Source organism: Tiliqua scincoides, chromosome 8 (assembly GCF_035046505.1).
Source record: "Tiliqua scincoides isolate rTilSci1 chromosome 8, rTilSci1.hap2, whole genome shotgun sequence".
NCBI classification, from domain to species: Eukaryota; Metazoa; Chordata; class Lepidosauria; order Squamata; family Scincidae; genus Tiliqua; species Tiliqua scincoides.
In genome coordinates, this window is record NC_089828.1 from 56,941,238 (window position 1) to 56,966,245 (window position 25,008).

The following is a 25,008-nucleotide window of genomic DNA, read 5'->3' on the forward strand; positions in this document are numbered from 1 at the left end:
TTTCCCTTTGATTTCTGGGGCTTTGTCAGCTACTGTTTGACCTTGGGTTTATTTCTGCAGGGCTAGAAGCTTTGTTGTTGTTGTTTTTTGGGGGGGGGGGGAGGCTGGTTTGAAATGCAACCATGAGATTTGCTATATGGAGCAATGTGCTGAGAATCAGAGCTAACTGGCCTCTCTTCCTTCCAAAACTAAACTTCTAGTCCTTATGAGTTTCAGAAATAAACTTGAAATCCTATGGTAGCTGCCAAAAGGTATCATACGATGCCTCGTACATTATGGACATGCCCAGGGCCCATGAGAGCGGGACAAGAACATAAGAACAGCCCCACTGGATCAGGCCATAGGCCCATCTAGTCCAGCTTCCTGTATCTCACAGCGGCCCACCAAATGCCCCAGGGAGCACACCAGATAACAAGAGACCTGCAAGGCCTCCTGGGAATTGTAGTTAAGAACATAAGAACAGCCCCACTGGATCAGGCCATAGGCCCATCTAGTCCAGCTTCCTGGATCTCACAGCGGCCCACCAAATGCCCCAGGAAGCACACCAGATAACAAGAGACCTGCAAGGCCTCCTGGGAATTGTAGTTAAGAACATAAGAACAGCCCCACTGGATCAGGCCATAGGCCCATCTAGTCCAGCTTCCTGTATCTCACAGCGGCCCACCAAATGCCCCAGGGAGCACACCAGATAACAAGAGACCTGCAAGGCTTCCTGGGAATTGTAGTTAAGAACATAAGAACAGCCTCACTGGATCAGGCCATAGGCCCATCTAGTCCAGCTTCCTGTATCTCACAGCGGCCCACCAAATGCCCCAGGAAGCACACCAGATAACAAGAGACCTGCAAGGCCTCCTGGGAATTGTAGTTAAGAACATAAGAACAGCCCCACTGGATCAGGCCATAGGCCCATCTAGTCCAGCTTCCTGTATCTCACAGCAGCCCACCAAATGCAGTGGAACCAAACAAAGGAGTCCCAGAATTTTCCTTGGATCACACACTTCCCGATTTCACCTGGACTTACTGCTCACATGGGATACTGGAGGCACTGAGGCTGCCGCTGCTGCAAGCCATATTTGCCAGGTCTAGGAATGCATACATGACACTCCTTGACACAATGTCAAATCTGGGAGGACACTGGCCCGCATCAGGAGCTCCCAGGCTTGCAGATCCTCTTACCATGAAGGAGTTTACAAGAGCTCAGTGGAGAGTTGTCAGCCACTCGATGAGAGATTTGCTTGAATTGAAAGCGTCACTCCGTACGCACGTTGACAACCAGCCGCTCCCGTAGTTCTTCTCGCTTACCGAGCTGGCCAGGGATTATAAACTGGACAGCTAAACTCCAGCAAACATTAAAGCTCTTGGGATCAGCATAGCACTTATGTTTCATGACTGAACATAGGCGTTCAGAGGGTTAGAGTGATTACGGGCAGCTAGACTTATCCAAGATTTGGGATTGCTTTGTATAGCTCTCTCTGTTTGTGGGTGTGTGTGTGTGTGTGGGTGTGTGTGTGTGTTTCACTCCAATTCTTGAAAGGTCTGAGCACACATGAGGGCTGGGAATTCAAATTCGCTCTAAATGCATTTGCTTGAGAACTTGTACGTGTTTTACTCTGAAGTAAGCATCACTGTATCCGACAAGGCTTAACTTGCAGATAAATGTGCAAAGGATCATAGCCTTCCCCCCCCCCCCATGTCAACTCAGTGGTTCCCAAAGTGTGAGCCATGAAAACCAGCCAGGGGAGCCATGGAATCTTTATGAAAAATCCACCACTCTATAGGATTGTGGCTATAATGGGGAGCTACTGCCAGTGATCCAGTAGGCCAAGGGAGCCGGCAGTCAAAAAGGTTTTGGAATCACTGGGCTAAAGTTCTGTGATCTGAGCTAACAGGGGGTCATTTAGGTAGCCTCACAAGATCTGTTTTAATTATTGTTTTTAATTGTTAATTTTGTATTTTTTAATTGTTGTAGGCCGCCTTGTGTGTATTGTATTGGCAGCCTTCAGTCTCGAAAGACTATGGTATCACGCTCTGAATGGTGGTTCTGGAACAGCGTCTAGTGTGGCTGAAAAGGCCGATTCGGGAGTGACAATCCCTTCCACGCTGGGAACAAGTGCAATCTGTCCCTGGTCTGTCTCCCTGGCTGTGGGCCTTCCTTCTTTGCCTCTTTGCCTCAGCCTGTTGGCCAAGTGTCTCTTCAAACTGGGAAAGGCCATGCTGCACAGCCTGCCTCCAAGCGGGCCGCTCAGAGGCCAGGGTTAAGGGTTTCCCACTTTTCCCATTGGGCAAAAAGGCGGGATATAAATCAATAAAATAATAATAATAATAAACAACCCCCTGTTAGTTCAGGAGCCCCTTTGAAAAGGGCACACTTACAAAGGTGGTTTGTCAGAGGCTGAGCGCTTGTGTTCTCCCCCGCCCCAATTCTTGTTTGTTCCAGCCAGCCAACTTAGCATTAGAGAGCTGCTTTGCTTTGGGACTGGCAGATAAATTAGCTCCTGGGGGGGGGGTAGCCTTAGTGACGCAGTGTGGGCCTGAGTGGTCCACACTTAACTCTGTGTCAAGAGCATGGGGGAGGCAGCAATGCGTTCCACTCTATGCAGTGCTAATGGGCTTGTGCCCTACAACAAGAGGCCTGCTTACTAATCTGAAAAGTGGGAGGAACAGCTCATCTTTCTAGGAAACCGTGTCTGTGACTTGAATGCAGAGGTTACGGACTCTGTACGGACTGCTGTAGAACTGCTGAGATCTGCCGGTTGCAGCATGAGCTTTCAAACATGACAATGGAGTGTGAAGGGAGTCGGTGGCATAGCCAGAGGGGTGTGTGCAAAGCACTAAGTTTTGCAGGGAGCCTCACTGCAGAGTGCAAGGGGCTCCTTCCCTGTTTGAAGCCATTCCAGGCAGGAGGAGCAAAACACAGGAGAATGTCAGAGAGGACCCAGAGAAGAGGCAAACACCTCCTTTTTGCTCACACCACCTGGAATAGCTCCGAAGGGGGGGCCGTTTGCACTGCACGGTGAGACTCCCTGCAAAACTTAGTGCTTTGCACCCACTTTGCACCCACCCATGCGCTGCCTCCGACGTATTCTCGGCATCACCTGGCAGGACAAAGTTCCAAACAACACAGTCCTGGAACGTGCTGGAATCCCTAGCATGTATGCACTACTGAAACAGAGACGCCTGCGTTGGCTCGGTCATGTCGTGAGAATGGATGATGGCCGGATCCCAAAGGATCTCCTCTATGGAGAACTCGTGCAAGGAAAGCGCCCTACAGGTAGACCACAGCTGCGATACAAGGACATCTGCAAGAGGGATCTGAAGGCCTTAGGAGTGGACCTCAACAAGTGGGAAACCCTGGCCTCTGAGCGGCCCGCTTGGAGGCAGGCTGTGCAACATGGCCTTTCCCAGTTTGAAGAGACACTTGGCCAACAGTCTGAGGCAAAGAGGCAAAGAAGGAAGGCCCATAGCCAGGGAGACAGGCCAGGGACAGACTGCACTTGCTCCCAGTGTGGAAGGGATTGTCACTCCCGAATCGGCCTTTTCAGCCACACTAGATGCTGTTCCAGAACCACCTTTCAGAGCGCGATACCATAGTCTTTCGAGACTGAAGGTTGCCAACTACTTAGCTATGTCACTGCAAGGATGTGCAAGCTAAATGTGCAAGCTAAGTTGACCCAAGTTTGGTACCCTGAGAAGGTGTATTCCCCCAATTTTCAACCAATCCGCAGGCGTGCCGCAGGAGTTGGGGGGAGATTTGCTTATTAGTAGGGCCATTGGGGGTGTAATGCCCCCGCTGGCAGTGCAGTTTGCCTTGTCAATCGTCCAAAAACCGATGGCGAGCCTTGACAATTTGAGCGCCTTGTCAGTGCGCGGGATATGTGAAAAAGGTGGGAAATGGCAGCTTTGTCTGGACTGTAGCACTTGAAACTACCGTCCTGGGCCAGTCCTCTGCTTTCTCATTCAGAGGTGGGGCTAAAAGATTTGATGATGATGCAAGCGGGGTTACTTAGCAGGCTGTCGCGGAATCTGACCGTCAGCTTATTAAGTCCTAATGAGAAGGAGGCATGGGATGAAAGTATTAGTTAATGACAGCAACTGTTACCCTGCACATGCCTGATCTTGTCTGATCTTGGAAGCTAAGCAGGGTCAGGCCTGGTTAATACTTGGATGGGAGACCACCTGGGAATACCGGGTGCTGTAGGCTTATACCATAGTCTTTCGAGACTGAAGGTTGCCAACCACCATTAATTAATAGTTACTTTATATATACTCTCCAATAAACACATTTTTATCAAGTTTTAATCAAGATTTCTCTTAATTGTACGCTGAGCAACAGAATGTTTATCACCTATGATGGAGAATTAGGTTCGGAGCACTAGACCACATTCAGCAGCTTGGCTAAGTACCAAACTCAGAACAGGCATAATATGAATTTCATCCTCCTTCCCTCCCCCCCACGCTTTTCCTTTTAAAAACTAAAAGTAAAAATTGGCAAATCAAATCATCGATGCCTCAGATGAATATTAGTTATTCCATGACCTAAACAACTCTGGGAGAGGGAGAAAGACTGGAGTTAATGTTTAACTGTCAGGAGTTCCCTGGTTAAATAAAGGCAAATGTTTAATGGCAGGAATATGGAGATTTATCACAGGTTTGCAGACTGGGTTAAAAAGTTAAATATTTGTCCAGCCTGCTATTGATCATCCCCTTTGCCAGGGGAGAAGAGATGACATTTCTTGCTAAACGGGTTAGTTGCCCCACCCTTACTACTGTATACAGAACCAGGCTTTAGGGCTTGAGTTTGAGTTTTTTTGGGTTTGGGGAAGTTTAATGCTCACAGAATCTTGGAATTAGAAGGGTCCTTGAAGGTCATCTAGCTCAGCCCCCGCTCCGTGCAGGTACCGACTGGCCTGGACGCCTTTAAAAGGGGATTGGACAAGTTTCTGGAGGAAAAATCCATTACAGGTTACAAGCTATGATGTGTATGCACAACCTCCTGATTTTAGAAATGGGCTATATCAGAAGGCCAGATGCAAGGGAGGGCACTAGGATGAGGTCTCTTGTTATCTGGTGTGCTCCCTGGGGCATTTGGTGGGCCGCTGTGAGATACAGGAAGCTGGACTAGATGGGCCTATGGCCTGATCCAGTGGGGCTGTTCTTATGTTCTTAACTACAATTCCCAGGAAGCCTTGCAGGTCTTCTTGTTATCTGGTGTGCTCCCTGGGGCATTTGGTGGGCCGCTGTGAGATACAGGAAGCTGGACTAGATGGGCCTATGGCCTGATCCAGTGGGGCTGTTCTTATGTTCTTAACCCTGATAGGTGTCTGTCCAGCTTCTTCTTGAAATATCTAGCGATGGAGAGTTCATGGCTGCATGTAGCAGACTGATCTACTGTCAGGCAGCTTTTACACTTAAAAAATCTTTCCTCTTAGTTAGCCTCAATTAGCTTCCCAGTAGTTTCAACCATTAGTTCTAGCCCTGCCCACAGGAACTAGAGTGAACACATCTGTCCCTTCTTCTGGCAGTCCTTCAGATACAGGAAGTAGTCCTCTCTTCCCCACACTAAGTACGCCAAGGTCTTTTAACTATTCCTCACCACGCTTGGTTTCCAGACCCCTTGCTGTCCTTGTGGCCTTCCTCTGAACTTCAGTTTATCAGTGTCCTTAAAGCGTGGTGCCAAAACTAGACGCAACATTCCAAGTGAGGTCTAACTATGCAGAATAGAGTGGAACCTTTGCTTCTTGTGATATGGATTTCATGCGGCTTAACATTGTGTTGGGTTTACACAGCTTATTGCTTAGTGTAGGGTTTACATAAACCCTGTGCTGGAACCACTTGAAGAGCCATTGCTTTTTCCCCTTCTCAGACATCTCCCCACTGCCCCCCCCCCGGCAATGATGACAATATAACCTGCTGGACTAATCAAGTTTGTAGGCATATGTCACGCTTCCTTCAAAATTTCCAGTACTCAAAAAGGGGGCAGAACTTAAATTAGGTAGCCAAGCTGGGAGGAGGATAAAACAGGATTAGTTTGCCTCTGGGCCTTGTAGATAAGTGTCCCAAATAAGTATCTCAAACCAGATAAGTGTCCCAAACATGTTCCCAGCACACAAGAAAACTGGATTATCCATGCAAGTTACCCATGCAATGATCTATCTTGGGGATAAATGGGAGTCCACAGGACAAAAATGTGATTCTGTTGCAGACCCCCAAATTGATGGTATCTCTCAGTAGGCCTGGTACATATGGATTATTCCAGTGAATTCATACTCTTTGACCATAACACCAGAATGGAGTATTAGTGCGCATTTAGATACTATCCTGCCTACCTAGTTTTTTTTCTCTTCCTTCTTCACAAGTAAAAGGGACTAGAAACTTGCTCTACATTTAATGAAAGCTGAGCATCCAGATAAGGGCCTGGAATAGTTCTGAAGGGATGAGACTCTTCCCACTCCACTCATGGCTGCTGCACACTTGTGGAATATATAGTAGCCCCATGGTATCCATATGGTTTTGGTTTCTGGACCTCCCATATATACAGATTTCCGCAGATAATTGAATCCACAGGCTCTGAAAAACCAGAAGTACCTGTCATAATGTTCCAGCAGCCACTTGCAATTTTTTTGCCAAACCTCTCCGAGCCTTGGGTGGCCTCCCGGAGCCTTCTAAAAGGCACTTCTGGTTTGGCAAAAAACTGGAAGCGCCTTCCGGATGCTCAGGGAGGTTATGTGCAATGCCTGTGTTGGGACAAATCTGCAGGTGCCCCCTGTATCAAGCCCTTGAATCCGCACCAGCCCCCTAATCCTGCCCAAGCTTTCTGTGGAATACAATTTTTCTTGATGCCAAATTTCTGATTTCTTCATAGATCTGAGAATCGACACCCCTGAGGATAGTTAATTAAAAGACGACTTAGCCTCAGAGCTCTTGTGTTGCACTCTGGGGGTTTCTGAAATTGCAGCTTGAGCAAGGCTGCTGGCTGTTGGTTGTCCCTCCCCCTTCCATTTCTACACGAATGTGTAGGTTGTGGTCAGCAACACTTCCAATGCATGACTCACCCTCCTCTCCCCGCCTCCCTAACTTTAGTTAGACTCCAACGGCAGCTTCCTCTCTCATTACTGCTGCTCTTTATTTAGTGCCGAGTGCACGGAATTAAAAAAAAAAAAAAAAAGCCCAGAGATTGACAGGCACGTTCGGAAAAAACACATGGCCCAGTGCTCTTGGGGCTGTACCACTGAAAATGTCGGCGAGGAGAGTGTTGGGTTTTTCTTAATGTTCCTTGCAGAAACTCCCTACCCATCCTTCCCCTTGGGAACTGTAGTTTCCAGGTAGTCTTACAAACCCTTGCATGCAAAATGAATAGTGCGTCACAAATATCCAGCCAGAGAGACTAAAAAATATAGCATGTAATGGAGGAGGGATACATTATAATAAACCAGTGGAGGCCTGCTGGGATAATCACAGAATTTTAGAGTTGGGAGGGACCTACAAGATCATCTAGTCCAACCCCCTGCCTGTAGCAGGAAACCCCCCTAGTCGTTCCCAAACTTTTTTGACTGCTGGTTTCCTTGAACTATTGGGCCCTCGGCCATGACTCCCCATTAGGGCTACAATCCTATACAGTGTATTGTTGGCATCCTTCAGTCTCGGAAGACTATGGTATCTCACTCTGAATAGTGTTCTGGAACAGAGTGTCCTCTCCAGTGCGCGAAGCCTGGGTAAAGTAGATATGGAGGATAGACTGTTTCCCATGCAGCCAATCCCCCCTCTCCACGTCGCTGAAATGGTCCAATGGAAAGGCAGAAGCCAATACGGTTGGTTCCAGCGGCATCACAGGAGTCGCCAGAATGTGACTGTGTTCAGCCATGAACTGCCTCAGGGACTCTGGCTCTGGATTTTGCCTCAAGGTTGACTCCTGAAGCCTTTTCCATAACTGGATGTAGCCACAAGGCAGTGGAGGTTTGGGATCAGAGTTTTCCTTCTCTCAGATGAGCTGCCTTCCCAGGCTAATGAGTCCCATCTACCCAGTGTATAGGGCAGTGTATACAGTGTATAGGGCAGTGGGTTTTCTCACAAGAACTCCACAGCTCCCCTGCTGGTTTCTACAGCTCCCCAGGTCAACACAGCTCACAGTTTGGAAACTACTGTTCTAGAACATCTCCAGCAGGTGCCTACTTGAAGATCTCCAGTGAGGGAGAATCTACCACACCCTCAGCCATCTGTTCTACTGTCAACCACCCTGTCAAGGATTTCTTCATGGAGTTCAACTGGAATCTCCTCTCTTGCAATTTGTACTTATTGGATCTACCCTTCTTCCGTATGACAGCCCTACAGGTATTTGAAGAGCACTGTAAGAAGGCCTTGAGGAAGTGCTGGAAAATTGGTAAAGTGGGAGTCACCACCAAGAAAGTCTTGTCACAGGTTACTGCTGTGGTGCCAGTGGCAGAGTCTGCAAGGGGGGCTTCGCCAAAGATCTTGTTGGTGGCAATACAACAGTCTAGTTTGAGAAGGGATCTAGGTCAGTGGTGAAGTACCAGCGTTGTATCAAGAGGCTCCTGAGTTCCAATACTAGATAGAATTAGGGAAAGACCTCCCTGCTCTGAAACCCTGGAGAGCCTCTGTCACTCACTTGGTCATCAGTCATCAGGTGGGTAGGCCAAGGCCAAGTGTGCTTTGCACACTTGAGGGAAGGGTCTGCCACTCCATGGTGGAGCACCTGTAGAAGGTCTTGGTTCACTAACTTTCATCTCCATGTAAGCCTGGAGAAGAATTCAGATATTTCAACACAGTTTATTACATGATGGCCTTATTTATAAATACAAATTTTCCAAGAGATTCTCAAAAGTTCTGGCCACTTGTGGGGTCACCCTCTGCCCTGAAGGTGTCACCTGCTGTAGTCCACACCCCTAGTGACTCCACTGGCTTCTGCCGGTCAGTATAAATAAGACTGACCTTGTTGGACCCATGGTCTGACTCAGCAGGAAGGAGCATTGCCCGTTGGGTATGAAGCAGGGATGATAACCGGCTAAACAGCTGGGTGTTAAGAGAAGTGCTTCCTGTGTGTGCCATACATATCTAGCCTGACCTATATTTGCTTTTCATTCCTCTTATAAGGTTAGCAAAGCCCCCCCCTCCCCAGAATCTTTTTAATTGGCTCTCAAAAAGGAGGGCTATTTCTGTAGGTGCCTCGGCATGGCTCCAAGGCCCTTTTGATTAAGCAAATCGCTCTGTTTGGGTTACCACCTAATCAACAAGGTATTTAATGGCATACTTTAAGAGTGTGTGTTCGGAATGCTGAGTAGGAATGTGGTGATTAAGGAGAAGAATCCAGTATGTGTGCAGCTGGGATAGTGGTCCTAGGAGGGTGAAGAAGAGACACATGGTCCAAGCCGCTTAGAAGAGAGGTCTAGGGAGCAGAGTGCAATAGAAAGATCTTAGACAGATCTGGAGTTTTCTCTCTCTTTTTTAAATTGGAGGGGGGGAGAGACTTTACTAGAACAGGAATAAGATGTAGTATTGTTTTGTTTATTTGCTTAATTTTTAGTTTGCCAAATTGCATTCAGGGTGACCAGATCCAGTGGAGGACAGGGTGTCTATACCTTTATCCATTGTATAGAAGAGGGAATTTGGGAAGGTGCAGTTCAACATGGAAGGGTTTAAAAACATGCCCAATTTACCTCTTCTATAGAGCGGTTAAAGGTACAGACACTCTGTCCTCCACTGGATCTGTTCCCCCTGATTGCATTCAAAATGATATACAGTATATCAGAAATAAGATGAATTGTGCACCAAAAGATATGTATAGGAGTGGCCTAAAGACCTGCAGGGCCTTTTGTAAAAAGTAAATAGTTACAAAACCACCTTTTTTATTGACTGTGAAATGATTTAGAAAATCTTTTTTTTTTTTTTTTTACCCTGGCATGGGGTCCAATAGGGATCAATTGCTCCAGTTAGCTTAAAACCAGCACTGGATATGTTTATCCAGGGCTTGTTATCATGAAGGGGGGTAATCAGCTTTTACAGTGATAATGTCCTGATTGGCCAAGGAAGCAGATGGCCATTGAAAGCTAATTAAGAAAAATAAAATATTGAAAACCATTCAGAAAAGAGGAATGAAAGGATACAAAAACATTTATTCTATTTATCTGGAATATTTGAATGCTGCTTTTTTATTATTTAAAACCCCAGTTTTCAACTGCTGTGCTGCAGTACATTGTGCGGTGAAAGGTCTACAAGTGTGCCACTGGACTTTGGAGCACAGCTGTTTAAAATCACTGGAAAACTCTTTTGGATTCTGCGGCTCTGTTTTAGCTGGTGGAGAAAGAGGGACAAACGATTTGTTAATACAGTTGACCTCAAAACAGAGCCACAGAACCTGGCAGAGTTTTCCGGAAGCCAGAAGTGACATGGCAAGGGGAGAAGACCATGAAGTTCAGAGTGCTGTTACATTGAAAATTGCTGATTTAAAATAACAATAAGTATTTAAGGGGCAAAGATGGGAGAACTGATGACTAGGGAAAACATTGACATAGTAGGCATAATGGAAACCTGGTGGAATGCAGAGAATCGGTGGGATACCGCAATCAGGGATGGACAGGGAGGGGTGTGTTGGAGGTGGGGTGACCATTTATGTTCTTTGCATCTGTCTTCACGGCAGAAGACCTTGGGCAGATACCGCTGCCTGAACAGCCCCTCCTGACCAAGGAATTAAGTCAGATAGAGGTTGAAAGAGAAGATGTTTCAGACTTCATTGATAAATTAAAGATCAATAAGTCACTGGGCCCTGATGGCATCCACCCAAGAGTTATTAAGGAATTGAAGAATGAAGTTGTTAATCTCTTGACTAAAATATGCAACTTGTCCCTCAAAATGGCCACGGTGCCAGAGGACTGGAGGATAGCAAATGTCACGCCGATCTTTAAAAAGGGAAAGAGGGGGGGACCCTGGAAACTATAGGCCGTTCAGCCTAACATCTATACCAGGCAAGATGGTGAAATTCCTTATCAAAGATAGAATCTCAAAACACATAGACGAACAGGCCTTACTGAGGGAGAGTCAGCATGGCTTCTGTAAAGGTCAGTCTTGCCTCACGAACCTTTTAGAATTCTTTGAAAAGGTCAACAGGCATGTGGATGTGGGAGAACCCGTGGACATATATCTGGACTTTCAGAAAGCGTTTGACACGGTCCCTCACCAAAGGCTACTGAAAAAACTCCACAGTCAGGGAATTACAGGGCAGGTCCTCTCCTGGACTGAGACCTGGTTGAAGACCAGGAAACAGAGAGTGGGTGTCAATGGGCAATTTTCACAATGGAGAGAGGTGAAAAGCAGTGTGCCCCAAGGACCTGTCCTGGGACTGGTGCTTTTCAACCTCTTCATAAATGACCTGGAGACAGGGGTGAGCAGTGAGTTGCCTAAGTTTGCAGACGACACCAAACTTTTCCGAGTGGTGAAGACCAGATGTGATTGTGAGGAGCTCCAGAAGGATCTCTCCAAACTGGCAGAATGGGCAGCAAAATGGCAGGTGCGTTTCAATGTCAGTAAGTGTAAAGTCATGCACATTGGGGCAAAAAATCAAAACTTTAGATAGAGGCTGATGGGTTCTGAGCTGTCTGTGACAGATCAGGAGAGAGATCTTGGGGTGGTGGTGGACAGGTCGATGAAAGTGTCGACTCAATGTGCGGCAGCAGTGAAGAAGGCCAATTCTATGCTTGGGATCATTAGAAAAGGTATTGAGAACAAAACGGCTAATATTATGATGCCGTTGTACAAATCTATGGTAAGGCCACACCTGGAGTATTGTGTCCAGTTCTGGTCGCCGCATCTCAAAAAGGACATTGTGGAAATGGAAAAGGTGCAAAAGAGAGCGACTAAGATGATTACGGGGCTGGGGCACATTCCTTATGAGGAAAGGCTACGGCGTTTGAGCCTCTTCACCCTAGGAAAGAGATGTCTGAGGGGGGACATGATTGAGACATACAAAATTATGCATGGGAAGGATAAAGTGAATAGAGGGATGCTCTTTACACTCTCACATAACACCAGAACTGGGGACATCCACTAAAATTGAGTGGTGGAAGGGTTAGGACAGACAAAAGAAAATATTTCTTTACTCAGCGTGTGGTTCTAAACAGCCACCGGGTAGATGGAACTCGTCAGCCTGGGAAGGCAGCTCATCTGAGAGAAGGAAAACTCTGATCCCAAATCTCCACTGCCTTGTGGCTACATCCAGTTATGGAAAAGGCTTCAGGAGTCAACCTCGAGGCAAAATCCGTAGCCGGAGTCCCTGAGGCAGTTCATGGCTGAACACAGTCACGTTCTGGCAACTCCTGCAACGTTGCTGGAACCAACCGTATTGGCTTCTGCCTTTCCATTGGACCATTTCAGCAACGTGGAGAGGGGAGATTTGCTGCATGGGTAACAGTCTATCCTCTATACCTACTTTACCCAGGCTTCGCGCACTGGAGAGGACACTCTGTTCCAGAACACTATTCAGAGCGTGACACCATAGTCTTTTGAGACTGAAGGATGCCAACTATATGGTTGGTCTGTGGAACTCCTTGCCGCAGGATGTGGTGACAGCATCTGGCCTGGAAGCCTTTAAAAGGGGATTGGACAAGTTTCTGAAGGAAAAATCCATTATGGGTTACAAGCCATGATGTGTATGGGCAACGTCCTGATTTTAGAAATGGGCTATGTCAGAATGCCAGATGCAAGGGAGGGCACCAGGATGAGGTCTCTTGCTATCTGGTGTGCTCCCTGGGGCATTTGGTGGGCCGCTGTGAGATACAGGAAGCTGGACTAGATGGGCCTATGGCCTGATCCAGTGGGGCTGTTCTTATGTTCTTAACTACAATTCCCAGGAAGCCTTGCAGGTCTCTTGTGATCTGGTGTGCTCCCTGGGGCATTTGGTGGGCCACTGTGAGATTCAGGAAGCTGGACTAGATGGGCCTATGGCCTGATCCAGTGGGGCTGTTCTTATGTTCTTAACTACAATTCCCAGGAAGCCTTGCAGGTCTCTTGTTATATGGTGTGCTCCCTGGGGCATTTGGTGGGCCGCTGTGAGATACAGGAAGCTGGACTAGATGGGCCTATGGCCTGATCCAATGGGGCTCTTCTTATGTTCTTATGTTCTAAGGAGGCTTATGTCACAAAAGGAATGAGAAGCTGGTGTCCTGCCTCAAAGGGGTGCTTTAAAAAGTATCACAAGAGAGGTACCAGCCAACCACCACCAGGTGGGATGCAGTAATGAAATGAGTAAGGGCAGTTTATTATAAAGCAGGTTAATCACTAATGGATGATTCTTGCCAAAGAGGTTGTTTTAAAGAGGAGAGGGCACCCACTGTCCTGTGTCTGTCCCAGGAATGTGTTCCATATCTGTGCTTCCATCTCTGAGAAGCCACTGATTGCTTGCTTGTTTTCCCATCCATCCATCCATCCATCCAAATTATATTCCACCTTTCCTATGCTGTAGCAAATGCCCCATCATAAAATATGCAACATATAAAACAATTAGTAAAAATAATAATGATAAAACCTTTGGGAAGCAGTGGCATATCTAGAGGGCGTGCAAAGCACTAAGTTTTGCAGGGAGCCTCATTGAGGCGTGCAAGCGGCCCCCCTCCCCTTCAGAGCCATTCCTGATGGTGGGAGCAAAATGGAGACATTTACTTCCATTTTGCTCCCCCCACCTGGAATGGCTGCGAAGGGGAGGGGCCGCTTGCATGCCTGCAAAACTTAGTGCTTTGCACCCCCTCTAGCTATGCCACTGTTGGGAAGGGCTACTATTTGGTCCAGAAAGAAGCAGCAGAACCAAAACACTCTTACACAGGGCAGGCATCAACCTGTTACCCAAACTGTGGAAGAAACAGAAATGTTTTGAGCCCTTGCCGAAAAGCCATGAGGGAGGAGGTAGTCTCTAATACCTGTTTCTAGTATTTATTCCACTGTTCCTAGTATCACAAGCACTAGACACCTGAATTGTCTCTGCCAGGCACAGCAGACAATACTGGGTTGGACTGGCCAATGATCTGACTTGGGATAAGGCAGCGCCAGGCTTCAGGGAGCATTGCAAGCACATCCAACTGACCTCACCCTTTGCAGTGCGACCAGCAGTGTACTGTACAGTGAGCAGATTTTGCAAACAAGTCTCGAGTGTGCTTCCATATATACTTGACTGAGCTTTTGGCTGTGGTCCAGTGGAGTTTTCCATCTCTTTGACACAGGTGTGAGCCTGTATCCTTAAGCCTTTTAAGGTCAATGGGGCCCTATGTTTATAGAGGATCTTTCTGGAGCTGGCGGTCCTCCAGGTCCCTTTTTCTGAAACGGCTTGTGAAAGATTGAACGCTAGCTGATCCGGTTTGGGGATTAGCCTTCTGCTATTTCCGCCACACTGTTTACCTTTAACTGCAAACATCGTTCAGCCTGGAAAGACCTAACGTGGAAAAAAAAGAGGGGGGAACTCAACCATGCGCCTGACGGAATACCTGTTGGCTTTCTCACCGCTGAACTTTCAGCCCCGGTTTGCATGGCACCAATCTCTGAACCCTTTGTGAAGGGAAGGGGTGGAATGCAAAGCTTGGTTGCCATGAGAGCCAAGGCCTTGCCTTTCTGCCTAGGGCAAGTCCAAGCGTGATTTCAAGTAGCTGTGGGCATACGGAAAGGATGTCACCAACCCAGTGCCACCAGCCAACCACAGGAAGGACTGAACCCAGAAGTTGGGCCTGAGTAGAAGGGGGGGAAGCAGGAATATCCAGCTCAAAAGGGCCAAGAAAGGGCATGGAGGTTGCCTGGGCACCATGATGTCATTTCAGCCACCGTGCCGCAAAAGGCCTGCAGGTGCGCCTAGGGAGTTTGGAGCACTGTGGTCGAAATTCCTTTAAAACTCTTCTGGGTTCTGTGGCTCTGTTTCTAGGGCAAACAGTCTTTGCCGGTGGAGGAAGAGGGACAGACAATTCATTACAACAGTTGCCCTAGAAACTGAACCACAGAAACTGCAAGAGTCAACTGGAAGTGGCATCGCAAGAGATGGAAGACCACTGAGAAGACCATAGATGTCTGTGGCAAGAAGAAAAATGTTGAAAATCACTGCTGTAAGGAGTTGGCCAACGTGGGCACTTTCTATGGCCAACCCCATAGACCTGACAAAAACAGCGAGTGACTGCCAAGGAGTTTTCCAATCTGCTGTGTATATCGGCAAGCTAAGACTCCTCAAACCTCGAGTAGTTGTGGCTGCTTAGAGTAATCTTTGATAGCTGTGCTGGTGACCTGGTTGGCAACCTTCAGTCTCGAAAGACTATGGTATAAGCCTACAGCACCCGGTATTCCCAGGTGGTCTCCCATCCAAGTACTAACCAGGCCTTACCCTGCTTAGCTTCCGAGATCATGGTATAAGCCTACAGCGCCCGGTATTCCCAGGCGGTCTCCCATCCAAGTACTAACCAGGCCTGACCCCGCTTAGCTTCCGAGATCACGGTATAAGCCTACAGCACCCGGTATTCCCAGGTGGTCTCCCATCCAAGTACTAACCAGGCCTGACCCTGCTTAGCTTCCGAGATCACGGTATAAGCCTACAGCACCCGGTATTCCCAGGCGGTCTCCCATCCAAGTACTAACCAGGCCTGACCCTGCTTAGCTTCCGAGATCAGATGAGATCGGGCATCTGCAGGGTAACAGTTGCTGCTCCTGCTGTCTTCCTTCATGTGCAATGCTGTCCTTGTCATTACAGCCAGTGTCATGGGCAGGGGCTTTGCATTATGGGTAAGGATGGTTGCCATCAGCACTGGTACCCCACTCCACCCCTATTCACACCCAAATAAACAGGCCCAAATAGCATTTGGCCATGTGTTGCCAAGAACCTGGTGCGTAGTGGAGGGGGCATAGCCACCTAAAGGGTGCTGCAGGACAGACCTGGGGGCACAGTAAACTGGTCACTGGATCTCGGGTTTCAGGAGGCTGCCAGCTCTTTGATCTCAGAAGCAGCATGGTTGCACCTTCTCACTTCACCCAGTATGCGTGTCTGCCCACCTGTGAGCGTATCTGGACATCTGAGCATGAATGTTGCGTCTGAATAGCGGCATGTGAAATTCGCCATACAGAAGCCTACATTCTGTAGTCAATTCCTCCACTGGAAAGGACTGCACAGTGTGGACTTATTGCAGCTTGCTGAGGGTATAACCCGTTTCTAATGTGGCTGTTTTGGAAAAAAAAACACTCCTTTTAACAGGCTTTCATCTCTGCCCGTGGAGGATTGAGTATTGGCTTGGCAGGCTGTTTGTTCCCTGTTGCCTAATTTTAGCAATGGGATCGGATGCAGTTGAAATAGGTATTTCTTTAAAGTTCTTTCAAAAACAAAGGCTTTGTTCCAAAGAACTTCTGGAGGGCTGCGTTTACAGCAGGTGGCGACACTTCATATTATTCTTCCAGCTGTGAAGGATTCAAAATAGGAAACTTTTAAAGTTTTATGGGGTAACTTCTGTTTAGTAAAACATTTTTTTCCAGTCTTGGTTGTAACAGCTTCTTTGACTTGAGTCTTTCCTTGCCCCTGATTCCTGAAGTTATGTCCATGGTTGCACAGATGTTCATATTGGCTTGTATGCATCTGTTTCTGACATTCTCATCCCTGTGTTGTAGCCTGACGCATGGCCACCTACAAAGAAAATGAAGGGTTTTGGGTACTCACTGAACTCTGTAGGGTTTCACAAACACAAACAAGGAGGCAAAAAGCCTAAAAACACTTGCTTCCTGAGGATCTAAGGCAGCCATTTTCAACCACTGCGCTATGGCACAATGCTGTGTCACAAATGGTCCCCAGGTGTGCCACGGGAATGTGGGAGAGGGTCGTATTATTAAGTAGGGGCATTAGAGGACGTGGGCCCTCCATTGGCCGTACAGTGTGCCTTGTCAATTGTCAAAAAACTGATGAGGTGCCTTGACCATTTTAGTGCTTTGTCAGTGCACCATGAGATGAAAAAGATTGAAAATCACTAATTTAAGGGTGATTTTCCATGTTTTTCTTCCCATGGCACATTGACCTCTATGATCTTCACCTCTTGTGGTGACATGTTTGGCTTCTGGGAGACACTTTCATGTTCTGTGGCTCTATTTCTAGGGCAACTGTCTGTAGTAACAAATTGTCCACAGAGCTGGTAGGAGGAAGAGGGACAGACAACTCATTACTACAGATAGTTGCCCTAGACACAGAACCACATTTTTCAACCACTGTGCTCCGAATTCTGGCAGCATCCCTGTGGCCCTTTTGCAGCGCTCTGGTTGAAAATCACTGGATCGAAGGTGGAGAAGACCAGATTCCAGGAGAGGCATTGCTCTGTATTGGAACGCACTCTTCCGGCTTAGGGAGGGCAGGAGAGGGAAAGAATTTCAGCGTTCGTGTAACAACAAGAAATTGAACTGTTGTTTTTTAAGGCTCAGTGTATGAAATGAGACAGATGGGGAGAGAGAAGGAAAAACTCAAACAGCTGGGAAGATCTGAACCAGAGAGAAAGCTGGCGGTTTCCTGCTATAGCCTCCCACTCAGTTCCTGCAGCCTAACAGTATGATCCAGGGCATATAACTCTGAAGTAAATCCCCCTGAGTCTAGCTGAATTTACTTCAAGAAGATGCCCATATGCTATGTGACCCCTCTTGTTTTAATCTACTACCCAACTTGTTCTGACATATAAAGCGTGCAAATGTGCTCCATTTATTCTAGGCAAATCTTACAGACAACTAAGGGTGCTTCTGAAATGCAGGAGCTACTTCTCTATTGGACAGACCAGGTCCTGAATTTCTGTTCAAGAAGAGACATGCACAGGCCCAGGATCGGGGGGGTCTGTGTTGTGGGGCAGCTGCTGAGAGACCCCGGCCTGTCCCTGAGACCATTTCTGCGTCCATAGCCTTTGCTTGGTCTCCAGGAGCCCTGACACTTACATGTTGGAGTTCTGAGCTGGGATCTCAAGCCACAACGTGGCATGATGTATGAACTGAGTCAATGACTCATAAGCAGTTTGTTACCTTTGTGAAGAAGTTCAATGCAGGCAGCACCTTCAGATACCTTCAGATATCATTTGGGAAGAATGCAAGGATCTTTGCATGTTGCAAAGCTCTCTTTGGTAGCAGTGGCATAGCTAGTGGGGGGTGCAAAGCACTAAGTTTTGCAGGAAGCCTCACCGCAGTGTGCAAAGAGTCCATCTCCCTCCCCTTCAGAGCCATTCCAGACAGGGGGAGCTGAGTTGTTGGCATCCTTCAGTCTCGGAAGACTATGGTGTCACGCTCTGAATGGTGGTTCTGGAACAGAGTGTCCTCTTCAGTGCGCAAAGCCTGGGTAAAGTAGGTATGGAGGATAGGCTGTTACCCATGCAGCAAATCCCCCCTCTCCACGTCGCTGAAATGGTCCAATGGAAAGGCAGAGGCCAATACGGTTGGTTCCAGCAGCGTCGCAGGAGTTCCCAGAACGTGACTGTGTTCAGCCATGAACTGCCTCAGGGACTCCGGCTCCGGATTGTGCCTCGAGGTTGACTCCTGAAGCCTTTTCCACAACTGGATGTAGCCGCAAGGCAGTGGAGGTTTGGGATCAGAGTTTTCCTTCTCTCAGATGAGCTGCCTTCCCAGGCTGACGAGTCCCATCTACCCGGTGGCTGTTTAGTCGCCTCTTACGACAAGTACAGCCAAACGGAGGGCCTATTCTTATCCCCAGCCCCCAGGGGAAACAGGGGGAGCAAAACAGAGCCATACACCTCCATTTTGCTCCCCCTGCCTAGAATGGCTCAGAAGGGGAGGGGGATGGGCCCCTTATATCCTGCAGTGACTTAAAAACTTTGTCCCTGCAAAACTTAATGCTTGGCACCCCTTCCAGCTATGCCACTGTTTGGTAATATGTAATCCTTTCCATTGTACCTCTCTTTCTCTGTTGCAGATGTTCATTGTGGAGAAGATTGAGGGAATCCATTGTCACCTTCACGAATTCACCATCACTGGGTCGACGTACACCCCTGAGGGACAAGTGTAAGTCTTTGGTGCTTTTGTCTGGTTGTATTGGAAGTCAGGGCAAAATATTTTCCTTCAATAGAAAGGTGATGACTAAGTTCTTACGCTACTGTCATTGCCATGGATTTGATGGGTTATTTCTCCAAAACTGGGGGTTTCTTTGGTGCTAAGCAACCAGAGAACTTGATGTAACATCATCAGTGACAGAGGAACATGGAAAGCTGGTTTACACTGAGTCAGTCTTATGTGACTCAGTCTTTGGTCCATCCCGCTCAGTTCTGTTTGGTTGTAGCTCTTCAGGGTTTCAGGCAGTAACTTTGAAGGGCTCCGAAAAGTAAAGGCAAACAATGAAGATGATATAACAGTGGTGTGATGTGGTCACATCCTGGCAGCAGTGTAGTTTCCAGACAGTCTTCATGGGCAGCCTCAAATAATGTGATTTGCAGCAATCAACTCTTTGTGTCATCAGGGCAGAGCTAACCATAGCCAGTTTTGCCTAATCCAAGAAAGGATTCAATTGACACACAGACTTAAGCAGGAAAAGCCCTCTGGGTTGTCTACAGCTGTCATCTGAACATGCTGTTTCAAGGCTGGGTCCAAAAGCACCTTCAAACTATGAACCTTGATCCTTCACAGGAAGTGCATGAACAATCCAGTTCCTGGGCTGTAGCTCTCCTTACTGAAAGCACCCCTGTCTTATCCGTATTTAAATGCTGATAGCTCCAGCTATTGTTAGCTATTGATAAGCAGCTTGATAGCCCTCATCCAACTATTGCCAACTCCAAGCATTGAATTCAGGACTTCCACAGCCTCCTTGGCCAACAGCAGATATGACAGGGAGAGAGTTGGGTGTCATCTGCTTATTGGTGATACCCAACCTCAAATCCTTGGAAGACCTTCCCATGTGGGCTTCCTGTAGATGCTAAAAAGCATGGGGGGGGGGGGCGAGACCAGCATGGAACCCTGAGAGTTATCATAGACCCTTGGCCATGGTGCCTTTCTTGCTTTCCATACAGTCTGGCTTTCTTCCTTCTAAGGCACTGGTTTGTGGGTTGCTACCCAACTTTTGGTGGGTCATGGGGCCAGCACTGTGTAGACGTTGCAAGGCATTCTGGGCCACATCACACCCTATAGTGTCTTGAGGCTTCTGGGTAGTGCATGTGAACCACTTTGTTGGTCATGTTGTGCCCCAGAATGCATTGTGGCCTTGCATTCTGAGGTGCAACCTAGAAGCTGCTAGGTATTCTGGGGCATGAGGTGACTGACAAAGTGGGTCATGGCGGTAAAACGTATGAGAACCGCTGTTCTAAGGTCTAAGGAAAGGGCACAAACTGGGAATGGCTACAAGAACCCATGTTAAATGTATTTTGTGAAATGTAGAGTACCACACTGCTGCAGTGAGATAGTAACCTATTCAACCCCTCTTCTGCACCAGTAGGAACTCATGATGTTTAGCAGGGCTGAGCGGTGTGAATTTTCTCTGCCTTACATGCCATTCGTAGTTTCTGATTACAATTCTAGTTGACTTCCAGGATACTTAGAATTTTTATCCTGAATTCCAAATTGGAATGTGCTATAGCTCAGTGATAAAGGACCTCCTTTGCAGGCAGAAGGTCCCTCATTGAATCCCCAGCATTTCCAGGTAGGACTGGGAAGGACTGAAACCTTGCAGGCACACAACCCCTCCCCCCCGTCAGTGTAGCCAATACTGAACTAGATGAACCAATTGTCTGATTTCATCAAAGACTGCTTCCTATGTACGTAACATGAACCACAGCTACCCTTGACTGGAAAAACAAAGCAACATTGACGCAACTCTGTGAGGACACTTTCTGTGCACGTGTGCTCCTTCACACTGATAGAGCTCTATGCACAAACATGCCAAGATTGCTTTTTTTTTTTGCAGCATTTATCAATGCGCATGTATGCACTAGAAAGGAACGAAGAAGGGTGAGGAGATACAAGTAATTTCAGTTCAAGAACCGAAAAACTGGAGCCAATGGCAAAAGCATGGCATTCTGTATAAAATCTGGAGATTAAAAATGGGACAATGGAGGATTTCTAATTACAGTTGGCTCTCGGTATCTGCAGGGGATCTGTCTCCAGACCCCCCACGGATACTGAAATCTGTGATAACAGAATCTGTGAGTGGGGGCCATCAGAAGACCTCCAGTTGTGACCAGAACCCATTGATTTGACTCCATGTGGGCTCCAAACTCGCTCTGGAGGGCCTCGCCTGACCTCCCAGGTGCTTCTGGGAGGTCAGGTGAGGCCCTCTACCTCGGGTTTGGAACCTGCGCTGAGTCAAATCCATGGGTTAAGAACCCACAGATAAAGTAGGCCCACTGTAAGCAGTTTTGCAACAGAAATGAGACTGGGTAATTCAGAACTCCAAACTCTGAGGAGGAATGTTTGGTAAGAATTTCAAAAGTATCCCTATGTGCTTTTGTGGTGGGCTTCACCGTAATCATGGGTTTAGAATTAAGCTCCTCTTCTCAAATATGAGGATTAGATGCATAATGGTTTTTCTTCCAAAGTAGATTTCTAAGACCCCAAATTCTGTACTGGTGATTTCTGGACTGGTGGACGGAACACAACCCTTTATTGAAATTAGCCACTTACTAATGCTATTAATGCAGACTCTTTTTTTTTTTAATAATGTTTGTCTCGTTTCCACTCTTGAGCTATTTATAAAAATTCCATGGGAAACTGCAAGTGGAATAAATCTCTGCTAAAGAATGTGTGACGAGTGAGTTCTTTCCAGCTCAAGGCTGATTGGTGGAATCAATGGGGGTCAACTGTGGCTTCTTTCTCCGGATCTGTGGGAATCCACCTCACCCCATCCCAGAGGAGCACACCAGTATTGCACAAGCTGGATTCGCTTAGGAAAATGCGCCTGATTAAAACACAGAATGAACAAAAGTTGGGATCAGGGATCAAAGGGGATATTTTATTGAAGAAAACGAGGGCAAATAATATCCAGTGAAATTCTGGGTACAAGCTGACTTTCAAAACTAGATCTTAATCCAATACAATGAAAGTATAATATCATTTATCCTCTCCCCATTCCATTCTTTTATTCTTTATTTTCAATCAATCAACAACCTTTAATGGCATCACAATTCTTTATTTTCTTTACCCTTTTTTCCACTTCCCCTGATTAACTAGATTAACTGGAACTTTTAAAATTAATTCCAGAATTTGTCTGCCCAGTTCACCGCAGCTTAGATCCTTTCTCTGTAACTGATGCACGTGGATAAAATAGGGCAGAAACCAGATCTCTTTTTGAATTGGATTTGAATTAAAAAAAAAAAAATTTATAACTATGCAGGTGTGCATAGTCCACAGGGGTTCTGTTCCAGAAACCCCCCCCCCCCACTGTTAAATGAAAACATGGATATGAGGGAACGCTCCCACCCACCCTCTGGAGGCGATGGGAGCTTGGAGGGACTTCTCAGCGTGCAGTACATTTTGCAAAGCAAATCCAGCTTGTGTGATACTGGTGCGCTCCTTCAGGATGAGGAGAGGTGGATTCCCACAGATCCAGAGTAGGAAGATGCAGCAAAAAAAGTGACTGTTTTTTTTTTCCTGAAAAACCAGAAGTGATGTTTTTAATGCCTTATAAGGCATTAGAAGGCCAGGGAAGCCCTTAGTGGCTTCCCATTCTCATCAATTCAGACTTTTTAAACTTCGCTCTATCTCCTGGTGCTTGTCTGAATTTAACAATAATTCTTTTCAGGGCCTCAAATGACTTCCTCAGATTTTGAAAAATAAAATTGATGTCTGCATTTAGCAGTATAATGCTTTCTGTCTCCTACATCTTTATCCCTCTGCTGTTAATTTTACATCATACTCCATCGGCCAATTTCTCAGTAATGACCTTAAAGAGGAGAGGTGACAGAAATCTGCAAACCCATCAGATCTATTTTGATCCTGGACAAATTGTTCATCTTCCCTAAATAATTGAATTATCCCAGATGCCACTTTTCTGCCAATCCCTTTGATAAATACAAGCCAAGATTATTTCCATACTAAGTTTTTGTTTGCCTTATACAAAACCTTTTCTATTTCCTGTGTATCCACTGATTTAATGTGATTTTAAACCATGTCTGTCCTTCATTTAGTTCTTTCTAGACCAGTAGCTGTATGGTCAGTTTCCAAATTATCACTGTTATTTTTCACATTTTTTATACCACCCTTCCTTCAAGGTGTTCAGGGTGCTGTCTATGCTTTCTTCCTTTCCTTTCCCCCCCCCTCACAACAGCTCCTTGAGGTAGGTCAGGATAAGAGTAGTGACTGGTCCCAGGGCACCCAGGAAGCCTCACGGCTGAGCAAGAATTTGAAACTGGGTTTGTATCATTATTTCACACCCAACTGATGCATGACCCATATAGATCAGAAGGTATTTAATTTTTCACAACATCTTGCTTGCTCGGAGACAAAAACACTTGGGGATTGGTATGTGTTTGCAAAAAAAAAAGCATAGTCCTTCTGTGTCCAGCGAAGGCACCTCCAAATAACTTTTTGTTGGCATCCTTCAGTCTCAGAAGACTATGGTGTCACGTTCTGAATGGTGGTTCTGGAACAGAGTGTCCTCTCCAGTGCGCGAAGCCTGGGTAAAGTAGGTATGGAGGATAGGCTGTTACCCATGCAGCAAGTCCCCCCTCTCCACGTCGCTGAAATGGTCCAATGGAAAGGCAGAGGCCAATACGGTTGGTTCCAGCGGCGTCGCAGGAGTTGCCAGATCGTGACTGCGTTCAGCCTTGAACTGCCTCAGGGACTCCGGCTCTGGATTTTGCCTCGAGGTTGACTCCTGAAGCCTTTTCCATAACTGGATGTAGCCACAAGGCAGTGGAGGTTTGGGATCAGAGTTCTCCTTCTCTCAGATGAGCTGCCTTCCCAGGCTGACGAGTCCCATCTACCCGGTGGCTGTTTAGTCGCCTCTTACAACAAGTACAGCCAAACTGAGGGCCTATTCTTATCCCCAGCCCCCAGGGGAAAGTTATCCAAATAACTACCAATGTTAATTTCTGGTTTTTCCCCCCTGTTCTTGAAATTATTTTTTTACTGACCCCCTCCTCCGATTTGAAGTATCCAATACAGGTGGTGCCTCCTTATCCGTGGGGAACCCCAGTCCTGGACTCCCCATGGATACTGAAAACTAGATAATGAAATCTGTGGTTTTGGGGGCCCACTGGAGCTCTGAACATGACTGGAGCCATTCTGAGCCTTTTTTTCAGTGTCTTCCGGTTTTCAGAGAAAGCCGGAAGTTGCCAGGAAAAAACTCTGGGTGGCATTCTGAGCTTTGGAGAGGTCACACACCAGTGGCCTCTCCGAGGCTCAGAAAATCTCCCAGATGCAACCAGAACTAGATTTCAGTCAAGTCTGGGAGGTTTTCATTGAGGTGATCTGGGGGTTCGGCACCCACAGATAAAGAGGCCCCACCTGTGTTTGTCTCACAATTCTATTCATATCTTTCACATTTATCCACTTGTTTTCCTACTCAATCGTTAAGTGATCTATCGTTCTACCATAACATTCAACTTGCCCTTTATTTAGAACAGGGGTGTCCAAAGCTTTTGGCAGGAGGGCCACATCATCTCTCTGACACTGTGTCGGGGGCCCGGGGGAAAAAAAGAATTAATTTAAATTTCAAATTTGAATAAATTTACATAAATGAATATATTAGAGATGGAACTTATATGAATGAATGAAGGTCTTGCAATAGCTCAAGGCCTATAAAAGTCCTTGCACAAAGCAAGGCCAGCCTTTCCTTTGCTGCCGCTGCAAATGTGAAAAAGCAAGCAGTGGAGGGAGCCCTTGTCCCACAGCTCATGTGAGAGGTCGGCCATCACGCTGAGGGCAGTTGCATCAGGCCAGCATGGGCTCCAGCAAGTCTCTGGAGGGCCAGAGATTCATTGGAGATTGGGGGCTCCCTGAGGGCCGCATTGGGAATTCTCGAGGGCCGCAAGTGGCCCCAGGGCCGGGGTTTGGGCAGCCCTGATTTAGAACATACAAGCAACCTCCTGT

The 25,008-nt window shown here is 47.0% G+C and overlaps 1 protein-coding gene and 1 pseudogene across 1 annotated transcript in view; one reads left to right on the forward strand and one right to left on the reverse strand.

Moving 5' to 3' along the window:
* ATP2A3 (ATPase sarcoplasmic/endoplasmic reticulum Ca2+ transporting 3) overlaps window positions 1–25,008 on the forward strand; it is a 104,491-nt gene that overhangs the window by 54,067 nt on the left and 25,416 nt on the right. Inside the window, exon 9 of the mRNA XM_066635004.1 lies at window positions 18,908–18,996. Within this exon, the coding sequence (XP_066491101.1) occupies window positions 18,908–18,996 (89 nt within the window). The remainder of the gene's footprint in view (window positions 1–18,907; window positions 18,997–25,008) is intronic.
* Window positions 15,561–15,677, reverse strand: LOC136659492 (5S ribosomal RNA; annotated as a pseudogene).